Below are 18,485 nucleotides of genomic sequence, written 5' to 3' on the forward strand. Positions count from 1 at the left end.
GTTCCCCATTGTCCTGCCTTGTGACTCTATTAGTGTATCTCCTCTCAGCCAACTGCTTTCACACCACTGTTTTCCTTTCTGAGCTGGCCACACCAAAGGCAACGTAATGGCAAAAAGTCACAAGATCCACTTCAGGCACTGTTGAAAATCTCCCAAAAAAAAGTAATTACAAATAGATAATCCTTGGAAATGTATGAATGGTGCTCCACTCATAATGACACAAGATCCACAGCACACATTTGTTCCCAGCCTGTATGGCAAGTACCCAAATATAAACTCTCACCTGGATTTTGTCCGTTGAAATTCGTTGGATGCTGGTAGAGGTGAAGACAGGTGGGGAGCTGCTGTGATTTCCCTAAACAAACAGACACATGAGAGCACCTGCAATTCAAATGCAGGCCAGCATGTATAACGAAACTCAGTCATGTCTCCCAAACCTCATTTTGCCTGCATTTGAATAGAGCAAAGGAATGTCAAACTGCAGTGTAAGTCCCTGGGGTACTGGAGCCAAAAGAACCACAATAAATGACTTAGTTGATCAGTTGGTGAGCCATGATTTCATTTCACAATCGGCAAATCATCTGCCAAAACATCGCTGTTGTTGATGTGCGATAAGCAGCATAAATAGAGAACTCACTTGTCAAACATTTACAGTAAATACGCAGCAGTGCATATAGTTTCACTTTGACTAAGGCTCTCTGACCGTAGAGGGGAATTCCTGCCCTCGTGTGGACAGAAGATGTAGATACAGCATCTGAGAAAAAAGGGAAGTATTAGTATTATTGAGTAAGACGCAAGGGTCAAAATGTAGAGGAAGTATTTAGATTTGTTTGCTGGTTTGTGGTTTGTAGAGCTTGTAATAGTTACAGAACAGCTACTTAAAAAGCTCAAAGAACACAGTCACTGCACTGGGGTACTATTTCAGACTTCATTTCTCTCTTTTTCTTGAAACTTTACTGATTAGTCTGATGTACAGTTTCTGCAGTTTTACCTCTGTAGGTCTATGTGGTTTCTTTTACATGTACCCTCCGGTAAGGTCAAAGGTCAGAGCTAGATAAGAGCACAGCTGTGGTGTTTTGATGACATCCGTGACCTGTCAGGTTCTATGGGGATCATACTGTAAACACTACAGGTCTACAATTACAGCTGTCAACATCTGCCATTCTCTGTATCTGTCAGGTCAAATTGGTTTTTCTTTTGCAAAATTTGTGACCCAATATGATTACTATGGGGCCACAATTTCAAGTTATCAAAATTAGCAGAGCTGCAGCTAACAAGCATTTTCATGAAAAATTTATGAGTGAATTTGAAACAAAATGTTAAAAAATCTTCAAATTCAGCTCACCATTATATAAGACAAACAAAGCAAATTCTCCCAGCTGAGAGGATGTAACCATCACTCAAACCATAATTGTTTAAGCTCTAAAATACAGAATGTGATCATGATAACATCTTTTCAGTGGCTGGTAGTGCAGTTAAAATGGTTAATGAGGTCAGGTGAAACACCTGTCTCTAGGAGGGGAGACAGTTCCATGACCTCTCTGGCCATATCACCACCTCATTAGTCAAACCAAACATACTAACTACATGCAGGTGCCACCATGGCTGCAGTCCCATTAACTGTCGGCTACTTCCGAGGAGCCACAGCCTCTCCCTTACCACCCTAAAGTTTTAAAAGTATCCCTCGTCTTTGTTTGCGTTTCTCTTCACTGAGCGTCCCTGACCATAACCCCTCCTTCTCATCCTATTGGCCACTTCCACTGCACCTGTTCGACCCACCCGCCAATCACACGCTTCGGTCGGTGTGCCCCAAAATGGCGGCTTCCAGTGCGCTGCATCAAACCTCATCGCATTCGGACGCTAAATATTCTTATCTGCTGGCGGTTTAAAGCTGAGAGGAGGCCGAGCAGAGGAGGCCAAGCGGGCTGAGCTGTCGTCAGAGAAACGCGGAAACGGTTCCTCATGCTCTGCTCGTGCGAGGAGCCGCTGTCGGTGTCGCGCTAAAGCGGCTCGTGTTATCCGAGTATGGCCACCGAGAACAGGATCAATTTTTGGAGGAGAAACGCAAAGGTTCCCGGAAGGTGGGGTTTTAAACTCTCTTTTTCTATACGAAGCAGGACTGCATTCCTTTAGTACGTCTCAGACTGATTCCGTTCATTGTTGTTGAAAATATGAACAGTCAGAGCAGAAGCAGCGTAATGTCGCTTGAATCAACTCATAATGAAGTAACTTCATATTAGCTTAGACTGAGCTCCAGCTGACTGACGTATGACGCTCTGGAAGTTCATTCGTTGACCACGCTGTAGTTGTTCGCAGGAGGACTTTTCAGCCTTCCCACCGTCTTTTTGAGTGTCTTCTCAGCCTCCAGCTGAGACAAACAGACCTCCAGCTCTCTCCTTTCAGTGGTTTCTGACGCTCAGAGTTGAGGTGTCAGCTGTCACAGTCAGTGCATCGCCGCCATATGCTTTCTCAGTGTGTGCTGAGGTGGTGACGCTCCTCTTAGGCCAGCTCCTCAGAGGGATGACTGCACTCTTCATGAGGACCACTGCAGTCATTTCTTTACGTGAGGCACAAAGGTACACGTTTAATGAAATACATCCTCTCATGGTGGCAGCTTTATTTATTAAGATGACCAACAATAGCAGCCGGTGGGTTTGGTTTAGAGGGGGACGCTTATGACAGACTAAGGACTATTTGAGGTGTTATGGGAAAAACAGCATTATGTTCCTGAAGTGGGGGGAAGCATGTGGACCATCACCTTTAACTTAGGCCAGAGCACTTGGCTAGTCCTGGCATGTTTGTGGCTTTCATTATAACGTTCAGTACGTTTGACTGACTGTCCTTAAGCATTTGTGTCTCTGAAAAATAAATTCACTGCAAAACCCAGAAGGTTTTTCAACAAGACTTTCAGCTGTTGTGAAGCTATTTCCAAAAGGTATTTTCCTCCCTCTTCTAAACATCTGGATTCAAAAATATTCCATCATCTGCTGAACAAAAAAAGAGTGTGTACCTGCTTCTCAGGTGGCAGCTCATTTTTTATGAAAATACAAAGTTTTGGTTCCTGTTGTATAACAGCAGTGGATTTTGACCTGAGTCATTTCTGCCTGCCATCTTTGTTTGGGTCAAGCCACAGAGTCACAACTTTGAACATCATGCAGATGTGTAGTAGCAGATTTGAAGATTGAGCAAGTGTTTATAAACTGTCCTCTGGATTTTTCAAACATTGCCAGTAGGTTATTTTTCAGGAAAACAGGAGTCTTACTGCTGTGCCTTGAATGTAATCTTAATATATGACAGGCACAGACTGGGACGAGGCCTGTCCCAGCCTGTACAGCTTACTCAATAGGCATCATGACAATGGGTTAGAATGGGCACTGAGGACCTGCGGGTATTCTTACATTCTCTTTTCTTTGAATCTCCTCACTCTGCACAGCTCATCAGACTTCACTGATAAGACATGACCTATTCATGCTAATGCGTTTGTGTTCATATCTTTATTGGCCTTCGTGTCTTTATGGCTGTGAAGACTGAGTGGGCGTCCTGCACTGAAGAGAGGTCCTCTAAGGAGAGGGCGTCGCTGTCTTTGTCACACACACAGATCTTTCTCAAACTGTGGTGGGTGGAGGGCTGGAAACCCAAAGCCAAACATATGTTTGGACAGAATAGCAGCATTCAGTCTTGCTGCCTGTCCTTGAGCTGCTCCTGATTAAACAAGTCTGAGGCTGATAATCAGCAGGCCCAGTTCTCAGGCACCAGGCTTACTGTCAGTTTATTCATGCAAATGACTTGAATTAGGCTAACTTCTTTTAGCCTCAGGCACTAGAAGCCACAGTTTGACAAAATCCACATGCTAGTTGTGATGTTTGTTGCTTTGTGATATTCACACAAAGCCTCTCAGCTACTTTGAATGAAGCACTTATCGTGATTGAAATTTCGGCCACACTGACAATAGTTTGGATAAACAGTGATGTTAGACTTAGTGTTAGACCACCATTATGGTGACAAAAAGAATAGTAAGTAAGCAATCCTTTTCAGAGAGCACTCTTGAAAAAAGACTTCAGGCAGTCTCTCAGTAGCTTTGACCGAAAGCTGCTCTCTGTTGACAGCCTGATAAGGAAACTCATGGTGTATAGGCAAATTATTTGTTTACTAGACTGTATCTGATATCTGACTCGTAACATGAACACAGACCCAGACATAGGCTTAAGGTTATGAGGTTTGAGTTTTAAGCATGCTTTACTTAATCAGAGGTTATTTTTAGGGCTGCAACTAACAGTTATTTTCATTGTCAATTAATCTGTTGATTATTTTCTCTAGTAGCTGTTTGGTCTATAAATAAAATGATGAAGAATGTTGATCAGTTAACTGTCATAGAGGAGTAAAGACACCAGAAAATGTTCACATTTAAGAAGCTGGTATCAGAGAATTTGAACTCTTTTTTTTTTGTCTTTAAAAAAAAAAAATTACTCAAACTGATTAATCGATTATCAGAATAGTTTGTGATTAATGTGAAAGCTGACTAACAATTGATTAGACGTTGCAGCTCTAGTTTTTCTTAAGAAAAGTCCAACAGTTTGAGAAGGGTTTCGGAGGCTGCTCTCTGGTGGCTTTGTGTGAAGGTAAGGAGCACTTGACTGTGTCTGTTTTGGGTCGCCAGAGAGTTGGAAAGAAGCTGAGCATTAAGATTCTCACATCCGCTGAACATAATGTCCACCACAGGGTGGTGAGGAACACAGCGGCCGTGCAAGCTGTCCTCTAGTTCTGTTCAATACACAGTAAAACCTCCAGTTCTAAATAAGACAGGGTAAAGGGTTATTTAATAGCAGGGAGGAACTGAGATGTCATCTGTCAGTGGAAAGCAGAATGTGAGGCTGTATTTGCTGGCTCTGCGCTTCAAAAATACCTCCCACTGGCTTTCAAAGCTTTGCAAAGTCATTCAAAAATATCAGCACATCATTGAGACAGATCGCAAATTACACCAGAAACCAGTGTCAGGCATCTTCTTTTAAAAGATGATCTGTCCATTCCTCATCCATTCTCAGATATCATCACTCTCCCAGCAGGAAACTACAGATGTATGTGGTAGCAGCACCCAGTGTGCATTCACCCATAAATGAAGGTCTTTTAGTTATCCTTAACTGTGCATGCTGTGATCACTTGTACAACCACTCGTGTCGTTTTACCTTCCTCTCTGCTCATGGTCTGGTCTGGCTTTTGTTGGCAAAACTTCAACGTTGTTGTGCTCTTACATTAGTGAGCAACACGTCAATATCAGAATGGGTGATGAGCACCACCCGTTTCAAGCACGTGGGCCACGCCATCAGCTGCCTAAGGTACGCTGGTATGGAGAAAGTAAAGAGGCTCTTAGGAGTAGTGATCTGATGAAAAATCTTGGATGCAATATATTTTAATGAGAGATTTCTTATAGAAACAATAAATGCAGATGCCTTTCTTTTACCCCCTCTTGTCTCCCTCTCTTGTAAAAGCTAGGCTACTTACCGATTTGTTTCTTATCATGTGTCATCTCTGTATTGCACACCTTTCATCTCATGTTAAAAACATGTATTTCAAAAAATGAAAAAATGTCCAAAAATGTGTGTCACATACAGTGTATGGCGTCATTGTTTCTTGTCTGTAAAGCCTCTTTTTGTTCTCATGGATAGTTGCCTGACAAAGACGTTGTAGGTTGAAACATTGCATCAATCAAAGTTTGCTAATTTGAGTGCAGACAACATCTCCTTTTCCTTTGTGTGCTGTTTTGTTGTGCATGTGTGCCCAACTAGAGTTGGATGTGCACACTGCCCACGTTCTTTGCACATGGTACATGGCAGCCATACATCCAAAGTGCCATTTCCAGACGTGTTGCGTTCTCTTCTGTGGTCCTTCGTTGTTCGTTGTGCTATAAGTGAACTTATTTTGAAGGGATTCAGCTACTTACTGCAACAAGGAAACAATGGAAAATATGTGTGACAAAGACAGGACATTAATCTTCAAGCTTTCCTCTGAATGATAATTGATGAGTAGATTTGCTGAGGTGACAGCATTTCACATGTCGTCTTCTACAGTGTACAGCCAGTTTATGGAGCACAGCATCCACCTCTCGACCCACGATTGCGTCGCACGTAAGTGCTAAGGCCAACTGGACTGCATGACGTCGTGTTACCTACATGGGTGCATTCTATTCAACTTGTTTATTTCAACTTTGTTTTTCAGCATATCGTTCCATGCTTCCAGTATGTGTGGATTGCATGCACCTGCGCTGTACCAGTGCTGACCTTTGACGTTGCTTAACTTAGTGTACAGACTTTGAGTTTTATCACCCTTTTTTGTTGGATTTCCAGGGTTTGTTTTGGTTGTTTTTTGTTTTTTGTTCCTTTTGGCGATATCATCTCAATGTGTATGTTAGCTACCAGTGCTGCCATGAGTGAGACCAATACATCCTTTAATTTTTCCCTCTTTCCTCCTCTTTCTGTCTGCTTGATCTCTCGATTGGTCTCTCTGCAGGTATCCCAAAGACACAAAGCCCAAGTTCAACAATCTCAAGTCTAAAAAGGCCTCTAGCTTCCATGAGTTTGCTCGTAGTACCAACGATGCGTGGGACATTGACGATGAAGAGGACGAGGATTTCCTCGCGACCCCCGCCCCTGCATCCCTGCCATCAGGCCAGCAGTCTGTGTCCACACAGAGCCAGGTATCCATAACATATCATTTTTCTCACTGAGCAGTTATGGGCATAGAATTGGTCTGAAATGAGAGGAGATATTCTGATGTGCTTCCAATCAGCAGCAGCAGAATCAGGCCGGTGACACAGAAACGTGGGACTCACACAGACCGGGTCCTCCCAGGGCAGAAGCTGAAAAGCTCCAAGATGTACAGGAGGAGGACACAGAGTGCGAGCATGTCAACGGCAAGGTTTTCAGGTCTAGTAGTGATGCCCACCTCAACATGTCCTCAGGTATGTGGGTGATATTCTGTAGCACTTCATTCAGCATTAAGAGCTACTGAGCAGCTTATCAGGGGATTCATAGTGAAGCTAATTAGGGGGACCTAACAGTGCAGCTAGGCCTAGTAGGATTATATCTGTGCATGGTTACATAACGGCACTTAGGCTAAAGTTGCCCTTAAATTCTCATCTAAGGATCCCTTAGACAAGAAATGTCTTTGGATTTTATCTTTCGATGTTCTTTGAGGAGAACGTTCTGCCTTTCTTTTTGTATTCTTTTTGTTCTCCATTTTGGAGAAGCTAGCTGGCACTGACAATAATGCTGTCAAGTCACATTAAGGGATGATGATGTGAGTGAAGTGTAACCATGGTAACTGAAGTGCACATATGCTGTATTATGACAAGAACTACTGTGAAAGCCTTAGTCTAAACACTTAGGCAAGGACACAATCTACGAGGCTTTATGCAACGCTCCCAAATCATCAGCAACCTCAGCTGAGGCAAAATATTTCCCTTAGCTTAATCAAATATTTTGCATAAGGGACAAACTTAAATTTGAAACTTAAGGAGATTTATGCAGCTGGATACAGGCCTGAAGTATGAGCCTGGCAGCACATTGTGCAGTCCTGAAAATGTTTCTCCAAATGCTGTTACCCCCATGGGCACTGGAGTGTTTTCAGTGATACAGACGAATGACTCTGGTCAAAGTACCACTGAGTTTATCAGCATGAACGCAGTATTACTGGGCACTGACAGCGTATCTTACCACAGTTAGTTATATAATATTAAACTCCATTTGTATAGCACCTATCATATAAAAATTGCAGCTCAAAGTGCTTCAGAACAAAGCAATCACATGCACCAAGTGCTTCACATAAAAAAAATAAGATGTTGTCTTTGTGAAAAAAGGAGGAATTCTATCTGACCCTCACACATGAATCACAAATGCATAGCACCGTGTGCCTTGAGCCCCCAGCATCTCTGCTCCTGGTCAGCAGGACAAGACTGTTTATACTGTGCAGCTCCCATCCACAACTGTATGACTCTACCCTATGTGATTGTGAGGCAGGACGTTGGTGAAAAACATCACAATTATCTCCAATTATATGATAAAAGGAATATCAAACATGAGCATGAGTTGCTGCTATGACGAACAACATAACAAGTTAAAAGTTGCACAAAAAGAATTTATACACGCTGATAAAAAGATCCAAATTTTAAAGAATATAAAAAGGTAGAAGGCAGTCTGTCTCCATTAAAATGTAGTTTACATATCGAAGCTACATAAAATAACCTTGTGTGGTCCTCTACAGTTCGTTCCCCACTCCAGAAGCAACACACTCTCCCAGCTCGTCCCATCATCCCACTGGTGGCTCGTATCTCAGACCAGAATGCGTCAGGGGCACCGCCCATGACGGTGCGAGAGAAGAGCCGGCTGGATAAATTCAAGCAGCTGCTGGCTAGTCCCAACACTGACCTAGGTAGGAGGGTAAAACAGCCACACTGTTGTCATGTAGCTGTAGAGTAGTTATTGGTTCCAGGCTAACCCTACTCTCTGTGTTAGTGGTTGACTGATTAATCGGTCGGTGTTGTGAGATAATCTGCATCAGCCAATGCCTGTGCTCAAGAGGCAGACGTGTCACAGACAATGCAGACAATAAAGTTAGTGTTAAATAAATGTTAATTTAAGTTCGGCAGTTGTGTCTCATTTGTTATTATTGGATTGTTGTATTTGCATTATATACAGTATCTGCCTTCAGCCGTCCTGCTCTGTAAATGTTTGTATCAGCCATTGAAAAATCCATATCAGTCGAACACTGAGCTGAATGAGCTGTCTGTCACTGTGATTTTCTACAGAGTGAAAGTGTTGATAATGTGTTTTTATGTCTTGCTCTGTGTTGTTACAGAGGAGCTCCGGAAGCACAGCTGGTCGGGCATCCCAAGAGAAGTCCGGCCAATCACGTGGAGACTTCTCTCTGTGAGTCTCATGACCTGAAATTTTGCAACATCTCATGTTTTTAGAAAATGCTCGCATAACATCAGAAGCCTTACCCGTACAGGCAGCCTTATCTCCTCTCTCTTCTCTTATCTCAAATGGCTGGCCTGTTCTGTTCCTGTGAATCTGTTCACATAATAAGAGAAAGCCTCTCCTCACTGGCATTTTCTCTCCTCTCCTCTGTGTCTGACAGGGCTACCTCCCGGCCAACAAGGAGCGCAGAGAGCTGGTGCTAAAAAGGAAGCGGGAAGAATACTTTGGTTTCATAGAGCAGTATTACCACTCCAGAACAGACGAGCACTATAAAGACACATACAGACAGGTAATATACAGTTAGAGTTAACAAATGGAGAAAAACTGCTACTACTCATCAGTGAACACCACAATATTTCTGATATTAAAGGGAAATATTATAGGAAACATGCACAAACATGCTGTCGGCTTTGATTATCCTGGGTTAAGATCTCAATCTTTGTTTTTCCTGTTAGATCCACATCGACATTCCTAGAACCAACCCTCTGATTCCCTTGTTCCAGCAGCCTGCAGTACAAGAGGTAAGATCTGAACGAGTGAGGAGCAGTGGAGTTACAGACAGTTCAGATATCTGACCTGAAGTGCATGTGGGTGATTCATTTCTTCTGAGCGTGCACTCCATAGTCCTGCACTGGTTCTGTGTCGTTTGTGATTCAGCACTGTTGAGGCATTAGCTCATGGTGTCATCTTTAAACCAAGGTGGGAACCCTTACACTTAGTGTTGCGTTTGTTTGGTTCATCTGTCAAAGTCAGCATGAAGCAGGAACATAAACTTAGCCCAAGTTTCTTTTTATCACAAAGCCTTTAACTGGCCTACTTCACCATGGTAACCGATCGGTTTACTGGACAGCTGGATCTGGAAAAACAGAAGAGCAATAGAGAGAGATCAGTAGAATCATTTTGTTTATTATGATAATTAAATACAATAATAACATGATTTAAGTTAAATGAAGAGATGTTTTTGTACATGAAGAGAGAGGAGAGCCACAGAGTTGAACTTGCACTGTGACACAGGCCTCAGGGCTCATTTCTACAAATCCTAACGTGGCTTCAGCTCATGTCAAACATAGACAAGTGAGACTGGAGACAGTAAATACACTTAGGTGTTGTCTGCCTCGGATAACCCATGACCCTGTCAGTGACGTTGTTGCAGAGAAAGAGCCATCAGATTACTGCAGAGGAACTGTTCTGTAGAAAGGAACTTCACTGAGTCTGACTCTTCCTCAAATGTGGTGATTTTATGTGGGTTTTCAAAACACCGAAGATTTGTGTCCAGACGAGCAGTGAGCCTGTGGAGAACTACATTGAGCTTTTCTGATACTGCACCATGTGATGAAACTCTCTATCAGTCCTCTGGACTCCTCTGGAAAAATGGGCTCTAATTCATTTTCTTACAACTACATTTATGCTAGTTGTGGAAATTCGAGACACATTCTGAATCTGTGATTTAGGAGTTCTCCAGTGTATCGTTAATATGTGAACTCAACAGCATCAACACACAGCACTCTCTCCACAGTTAACATCGCCATGACAGTGATGTCAGTGATAGAGAAAAAAGCCACATTAAAAGCACATTCATCAACACAGGATGGCTGTAAAGGATCTCCAGCTCAGCTGTATGGTCAACATCATTAACAATTTATTGAACAATACGAAGCTTATTTCAAAATGGTACACTGAATAACAGCTTGTAGCCCATTCAGAACAGGAGATATGGCAGAGGTCTTCAGCTGCATGTGTGCAAGGGCCAGAATTTTTCTAACCAGACTTTTAAATAAAGAAATTAGATTCATTTAGCCCTAAATTCTTTCTTACACAATAATTACTACTTTTGTGAGTCTGTATGAGTCAACAGACTCCTAAAAAAACATGGAAAATTCATAATGATAACAAGATGCTGAACTAGAAAATGCTCTTAGACCTCCATCAAGGAGGCCGTCAGTGCTCCATACAAAACAAACAGTTCAGCTACCAATGAGTGAATCCTGATCTCTGCCAAAAAAAAAAAAGAAAAGAAAAAGCAAACAAAAAACCCTCAGTTTGGGATTCAAAGCAACAGTTTGGCAACAAAAATAAACCCAAGCAACGGCTCTTACATCAAGTAGACAAGAACCTCTGTGACTGTCGTAGAGCGGGTGGACTACGAGTTAGTCTTTTTGGCTCGTTGCCAGACGTTGGCAGGCTAATTGACATTCACTGTCAGGGTGGACTGGACCTCGTCCACTGGTAAGTAACGTTAGATGCGTACATTTTCTGATTTCATTTATATTGTGCGGGTGGGGTTCGAAGCTTTGGCAGGCCGCTGGTTGACTATATGGGATGGAGGTCCAAACTTTGAGAAGCTCTGATCTGAGTGAAGACATGTTTCTCACTGGAAATTATTCACTGGAATCATTAACATCTCCAAATCTCGAGAGTAATCCTTTACTCATTAAATGCTAAGTTACAGTAATGCTGTCAGTCTACACTACTGTAACAAACACTTAATGCATTGCAGTACTTTGACTGTAATCAAAAGAAGGGAAGTAACATCTCATTTTTCCTTCCTCTGCTGCCACACATTTCAAATTTATTCCACTAATGGTGAAGTAATTAGCATTTATGTTGCAATACTGTTCACCAGGGTAATGTTCAGGCCAGGAGAAATGCCTGCAAACCCATGTGTGCACTTGGCAATAAATACTGAATCTCGTGCTAATCTGAGGTCTCTGTGCTGTGGGGACTGAGCGTATGATTTAGTGTTTTGCACTTTAAAGGTAAGAATTTATTTGGCTCTTTTCCTCTGCTATAAAAACTGAGCCAAAGCAACTATACAATAGTGTAAATATTCTTCTGATCCCGTAATAAATCTGGTACACACAGTGATGGAACTGTTCTGTTGTCTTTCATTCCTCAGGTGTTTGAGCGTATTCTTTTTATCTGGGCCATCCGTCACCCAGCCAGCGGTTACGTCCAGGGGATCAATGATCTGGTCACACCCTTCTTTGTCGTCTTCCTGTCTGAGTTTGTCAGTAAGTTACTTTTGGCAACATTCCCGTGCAGAGTCCTGTTTCATTCACACTAGACCAAAATCACTCATACCGGGCTTTTTTTCACCCGGTGATCTGGTCTGGGTCTCTATTTTACATGTTGTTGCTAGGGCTGTCCCCGAAACAGGATTTTCTGAATTTGTTCAGAGTCTGCATATTAAACCAGCACTGGTTAATGCTTTTTCTTATCTATTGATATTTTTTATTTAATAATAGAAGCATAATTACTGATGTCTTTTGTTTAATATACCTTACCTATCTTACGACTGCCTCGCCCTCTGTGTCAGTGTCAGCTCACCTGAGCAGCTGCCCCACACTGAAGTCTTATATCAGCCTGCATTAGTCTAATGATGTACCTCTAAGACATGTGTTTTAATTCCTTTGTTCATCATCTGTGATGTGAAGACATCAGATTCTGACACAGTAAGAGAAAGTAAAAGTGTCTTCTCCTCATAGTTCAGTTTGAAAATCCCAGTGCAGCATGGAGCGTCTCTCCTGCCGGGCTGCTGATGAGTGAACACACAGTCACACTGGACAGCAGTAGAGGGTGTTGTACCAGCATCTGATTCATGAGTAGTTTAGCCCACTTGACTCACAGTGAGCTGTGGAGCTGAGAGCATCAGAGGAGCCAACAAACCGGAGTCACACTGCCCCGCCTTGTGCTGTCCGATGTCTCCGTTTCCGTTACCCTTCTCTACACTTTGAGACAAGACACAGTTTGTGCAGCCTGTCGTCCTGTAGTGTGCATTGTTCAATGTACAATGATGCAGATTTTTGGGGACAGCCCTAGATGTTACCACTTCCAAGGTCACAAACATTTCTTCAACCAACCCCAGTAGGGAGCAGCATTCAGAAATCTAGAAGTCTCACTAAGAGTCATCAGTATGAGTCAAGTCATTTCTGTTTCGTTCACTGTTATTTGCTGTTCCAGCAGAGGATGTGGAGAGCTTTGAAGTGGCCGCGCTGCCTCTGGACACCCAGAGAAACATCGAAGCGGACAGCTTCTGGTGCATGAGCAAGCTGCTGGATGGAATACAGGTCTGGTCACAAACATGCATTTCTACAATGCTTCTTGAAAACTGTGCTGTTTTACTGATAGTGGTATCCTTTCAGGACAACTATACCTTTGCTCAGCCTGGAATCCAGAACAAAGTGAAAGCTTTAGAAGAGCTGGTCAGCAGGATAGATGGTAAGTGGACTCCTGTCAGTCGCAGTAAGGAGTTTCATGTGTCTGTGTTTGAGGTTGCCTGTACTTTGTACTGACATGTCCTGCTCATTCCTCTTTGTTTAGCCCATGAGCTCATACATGTAGAAAATGGTCGACACTTGGTAACATCTGTGTTTGTGTGTATGTGTCTACCTGTCTGTCTGTCTGTCCGTCTGTCTGTCTGTCTCTAGAGGACATTCACAATCATTTTAAGAGGTATGAGGTAGAGTATCTCCAGTTTGCTTTCCGGTGGATGAACAATCTGCTGATGAGGGAGCTGCCGCTTCGTTGCACTATCCGTCTCTGGGACACCTACCAGGTAGAGCAGAGTGTACACCTCGTCAAAGCTTCACAATAGAAAGTAATGCAGTACAACAGCAGCACCACCAAAGCCTGAAAAACTACATACTGTAGTATAGAATTCAAACTGCTGCTGGTTCTTTGTGCACTTTACTTTAAGTAAACTTGGTTTAGGGCAGACTCTCTTCTCCCTGTGGATGTCTTGGCTTGTAACCTTTGGATAATGTCAAAGTCATGTTGTAATTGGCTGCGATACTGTTCTGTTTCCCTCAGGCTGAAGCAGAGGGTTTCTCACACTTCCACCTATACGTATGTGCTGCTTTCCTCATTGAGTGGCGCAAAGAAATCCTCTCCATGGTTGACTTTCAGGTACCCATGTCTTTGTCGTGATACCCGTTCTTTGTAGCAAACACATTCATGTCCTGCTCAGGTTCAGTTTCGATAACTTTATAATTTAACTTTATAATCCCTTAACCTTTCGTCCTGCGCCATCATCAGGTCATTTGTCTTATGTGATAGTAAATTGACTCCTCTTGGGTTTTGGACTTTTGTTTGGACAAAACAAGATGATTTGAAAATGTCCCTTTAGATAAGTCTGATGGGAAGTTTTCACATTTTTCATCTCTGGCATAAACTGAAATTACAACATAAAGTATTTAATGATGATTACAGCTTTTAGAGCCTGATTCCATTGTCTCAGAAAGGGAGAGTTGACCAACCTGCAGACAGTATATATTGTATATTTGAAATTCAGTCCGCACTGTTATTAACCTCTGCCTACCAAAATGGTGTCAGTGTCTCAAAGTAAACTCCTGTTGCTCTTCAGGGCCTTCTTATGCTACTGCAGAACCTTCCTACAATCCACTGGGGTAACGAGGAGGTGGGTCTCCTCCTGGCTGAAGCTTACAGACTGAAGTACATGTTTGCAGATGCGCCCAGCCACTACAAGAGATAGGCCCAGGGCTGCTCACAGGAAACACAGTAGCTACAGGACGAAATGACGGAATGGATCCACAGCATCCGAAATGCTCCACACACTAACTTTTGTATTTGAGATCGCCTGAGGATTCAAGTATTCAAGTGCAGCTCCAGGACACCTGCAGGATGTTATCTCAGAGCCACAAAACTCATCCTGTGAAAATGAAGTCCAGTGAATATCACTGGATTCGGGTTTATGGTGCACCCATCGAGCCCCAGTGACTATGAGACTATTTGCAGTTAACATGAAGCACTGTATCAAAGGACTGTTACAGTATGAAAATAACATAGCTAGGCCATCTTGGTTTACTTCTATTGTTTTTGGTCATGCTACATTGATTGTCTCTCAGATGAAATGTACACTTGCTGTAATATGATGGGATGATGAATGTTTATGAGATCATCCTTTTAGTGAAAGATGGTATCTACAGATTATTATTTTCTTTTTCTTTTTTTTTGTAGTTACTTTACAGAGGGAATGTATTAGTCTGACACTGTCAAGCTGTTAGAGCATTTTGGTTTAAGGGTGACCAAATCTGCACTATACAATCAATCTATGAAAGTCCTTTGTTTGGATTTCAATCAGTCAGTTTCACTGGCACTCATATTTTGGCTGGTATTCAGGTGTAAGACCCAAGAGTAGCGAATAGTGGATGCTGTATTTCAGCTTTTGTTTTGGTTGGAAAGTGAAGGAACTGATTGGGTATCAGTTTGCCTTCCTGGTCATTAGAAATCAATCAGCTGATTGAGAGAATTTTTTCTATCACTATGAGACTCTCGGGTGTAGTTCAAATATATCAGCAGTGGCAAAATTAGAATTGTACTGCCTCTGAATACACTAAGAAACACGGGGACCTTCTGGTTCACGTAGCGTTGGAATTCCCTGTTCATGTGTCAGCTGAAATGGGTCGAATCAAATTTTGCTGACTAAGATGAATCTAAATTTTATTAGATTTTAGACAGTTAAAATTCTGTTTTAGATTGTTGCACGTGAACACTCTTCACACTGGCACAAAATGAGATCAGCAACAACTGGTCTGTTTTGACCTGAGAGTGCTGATTTTCCAAATCTCCTTTATGCATAACGATGTGAGTGGTAGTCTTCTAAATGATTTTATGATAATCTATAAAGGATCAAATTTACATACCTGTGGTCACTGTAAAACTGCATATGCATAGCACATAGTTCAATGTTCAATTGTTTTGATAATTGTTTGTGGGGTTGAAGATCTTTTTGAAATGGGGGAAATGCCTCTCCGTGCTCGTTGGTACTGAAGGACATTCATTCACACCATCCTACTTGAGAAACCGTGCAGCTCAGAATATGACGATGCCTTTGTCTTGAGCATATATAATGTACTCCTGTCTTTATACCTGTAACATGGACGCTTTGTTATTATTAATGCTTGTGTTTTATGTTTGTCTGTGGTTCAGGTTTGGTTTATATTTTATCTGTGACTTTTTCCAGTCTGTGACATGATCCAAAATAACCTTTTTTTTCCAGGAGCGGGTTAAAATGTTTGTCACTTTGCATCTACCTTCATTACAGTGGTAATTATAACACAAAGTATGTTTGAAAGCTATGACAATCATTTGCCTTTGGTAGTTTGATTTCCAAACCGTTAGATGTGTTTTAAAAGTTCTTGCATTGGTCATTTGCTTGACGTGTGAAAACTGAACCATTCTGAAGCGAAAGTGATTTGAGGCTGTAGCAGCGTTTAAATCAGGATTGAACACAAACTGGATTCCTGGCTGTTACACTGGTCATTGTACAGTACAACCAATTGAATGGAGAAACATCTTTCAGTGTTAGAATGACTCTTAATTCTTATTCAAGAATTATTAAGTATATATACTTATGTATATACATACATATATGTGTATATGTATGTATATATGTACATATATGTGTGTGTATATGTATATATGTGTGTGTATGTATGTATATACAGTATATATGTATATGTTTATATATATGTCAAGTTTCTTTATGGCATTATATTAGCAGAGTGCTTCTGAAGATAGTATGGTACTTAAATTGAGTCAGAGACATAGACCATTATTGTTTTTGGAAAAGTCTAACATTATGTCATACGCCTATTTATGGTTCATCTGTTGTCAGTTAAGATGCTTCAAATTTTTTGTTAATCAACCTTGTTTAAATCCATCTGAAACGTTTTGAATGTGTTTCTGAGTGTCGACAGTATGCCTTTAGCCTTAAAGTAGGTTTTCTACATTCAGGTGCACCAACTGATTGTGTCACTACTGAAATGGTATTGTTCACTCCACACTGTTTTTATTGAAAGGTCATATTTTTTCAAAATATGATGTTGATAACTACAGGCTGACAAAATGAAAAGCTATTGATTTGTTTCAAAACTGTGTTGTTTCAACAATAATTTGCCAAATCTTTATTGAGCCAATACAATACTTAAATTATTACAGTACCTGCTGTACATTAACTTTTTGTTTATATTAAACGATTGTTCTTCATGTTGGCATTTGTGCGTATGTGTATGGGGGGATATTATGTTTTCACTGTTTTCATACATTAAAAGGAATTTTATTCCTGCCCAAACAAACAAGCTTTTATTTTCATAGCAACAAATTGGTAACCCAGTATAGACTGTTGAAGCTCAAAAGCTGTTGGGAATCAGGTTTGCTTTTGGGTGTTTTTTTTGTTTTGTTTTTTTTAGTACGGTTGGACTTTGACCCGGTGGTTGGATGGCTAATTAGTAAACCTTTGGTTGGTTGGAGGGCTTCAGAGGATTGCATTCAAATGTGCCATGAGTGCAGGCATGGGTGACACTTCAGGTGGAGGGGGGTCTGAGAGATGTAAGGTGTGATAAGGAAGGGGGGGAGAAAGGCCTAATTTAAAAAAGACAAAAGATAAGGTTGACAAAGGACAGATAAAGGGGGAGGAATGGAAAGTTAGTGTGACACTTGAGAATGAGACAGGCCACTTTCAACTGATTTCAATAAGCAAATCAATAGAGGGAGAAATTGGCAAGATTAAGTTTGCCAAGCTGTTGGATAACAACAATTTTGATCTCTGCCATAAACAAGAAACAGTAGGAAACATTCTTAAAATGAGCTCTTGATCTATCAAAGTTGCAGAGGAAAAGTGTGACAGGAGCGATGATGAAGGGGAGGATGTGCAGCAGTTACAGTGTAAGAAATGGGATGGCTGCTAGATGACAACAGACTGGAAAATGTCACAGTTGAAGTATCCAAGAGAGATGGTAACTTTGTAATAATTAACTTTATCCCTCTGTGCAAGCCTTTAAAAACAGAATCATTCAAACATAATGAGAGGGCTGAGCCGTGGTAACGTAAGAGATGTATGTGAGGGGACATTAATGCTCATAATGGTCTTTGGTGAAGTAACCACACAGATAATAATGGACACTGATGGATGAAAGAAGATTAGTTTGTCTAAATAATGGTGATGGAACAAGAATAAATGTACAAACCAATTAAATATCATGTTTTGACATTAGTATCTTGCAACATGTCAAACTCATGTGAATGGAGCATCAAAGATCAGACTACTGTTGGAAGTGACCACTTTCCAGTACCATGTTCTGTTAATGTAGATTTAGTGTAGCATATTTTAGCTTGAGGGATATTAAAAGATTGCAGCAAAGGCCTTTGTTTAAAGAAGGTGTTGGATTTATAATTAGCGCCATCTATCAGAAAAAGCCTGGTATTTGTATTAAATAACAGATTTGAACTGATAAAATTCAGCACCCTTTGACAGGAGAAAGATGATGAGAAATTCATTTAGTCTCAGTCTGAAGGTTGTGACGGAGTTCATCATAATGCTTCACACACAAACTCACATAACAAAGTTCTTTATGAATGAAAGGTTTATTTCTACGAACTACACACAATAACCACTAACTACACTTTACACACACAACAACTATTAACACACAATGAAAACTGACCACACAACAACTACTAGCACACACGCACAACTAATAACAACTGCATGCA

The 18,485-nt window shown here is 41.3% G+C and overlaps 1 protein-coding gene across 4 annotated transcripts; it reads left to right on the forward strand.

Moving 5' to 3' along the window:
- The first annotated feature begins 1,804 nt into the window (after window positions 1–1,804).
- Window positions 1,805–16,979, forward strand: tbc1d22b (TBC1 domain family, member 22B). Of its 4 annotated transcripts, none has more exons than XM_076740062.1 (14): window positions 1,805–2,081; window positions 6,066–6,122; window positions 6,505–6,691; window positions 6,784–6,955; window positions 8,257–8,424; window positions 8,851–8,921; window positions 9,133–9,261; window positions 9,428–9,493; window positions 11,869–11,983; window positions 12,933–13,039; window positions 13,115–13,190; window positions 13,400–13,527; window positions 13,782–13,877; window positions 14,335–16,979. In XM_076740062.1, exons 1-14 carry the CDS (start codon window positions 2,026–2,028, stop codon window positions 14,461–14,463), a joined length of 1,557 nt encoding a protein of 518 aa, XP_076596177.1. In that variant the 5' UTR covers window positions 1,805–2,025; the 3' UTR covers window positions 14,464–16,979. The 4 variants fall into 4 exon arrangements, with proteins under 4 accessions (XP_076596177.1, XP_076596179.1, XP_076596178.1 ...); XM_076740064.1 differs by having other exon boundaries at window positions 1,895–2,081; window positions 12,936–13,039; XM_076740063.1 differs by having other exon boundaries at window positions 1,895–2,081; window positions 6,787–6,955.
- Window positions 16,980–18,485: the final 1,506 nt, after the last annotated feature.

The sequence above is a fragment of the Chaetodon auriga genome, chromosome 10 (genome assembly GCF_051107435.1).
Source record: "Chaetodon auriga isolate fChaAug3 chromosome 10, fChaAug3.hap1, whole genome shotgun sequence".
Lineage (NCBI taxonomy): Eukaryota > Metazoa > Chordata > Actinopteri > Chaetodontiformes > Chaetodontidae > Chaetodon > Chaetodon auriga.

Bases quoted from the DNA above. Each gene is read 5' to 3' on its own strand.
- tbc1d22b (XM_076740062.1), top strand. From the start codon at position 2,026: ATGGCCACCGAGAACAGGATCAATTTTTGGAGGAGAAACGCAAAGGTT. The intron at 2,082-6,065 runs GTGGGGTTTTAA...CGTCTTCTACAG, and splicing joins AACGCAAAGGTTCCCGGAAG to TGTACAGCCAGTTTATGGAG. The intron at 11,984-12,932 runs GTAAGTTACTTT...TTGCTGTTCCAG, and splicing joins CTTCCTGTCTGAGTTTGTCA to CAGAGGATGTGGAGAGCTTT.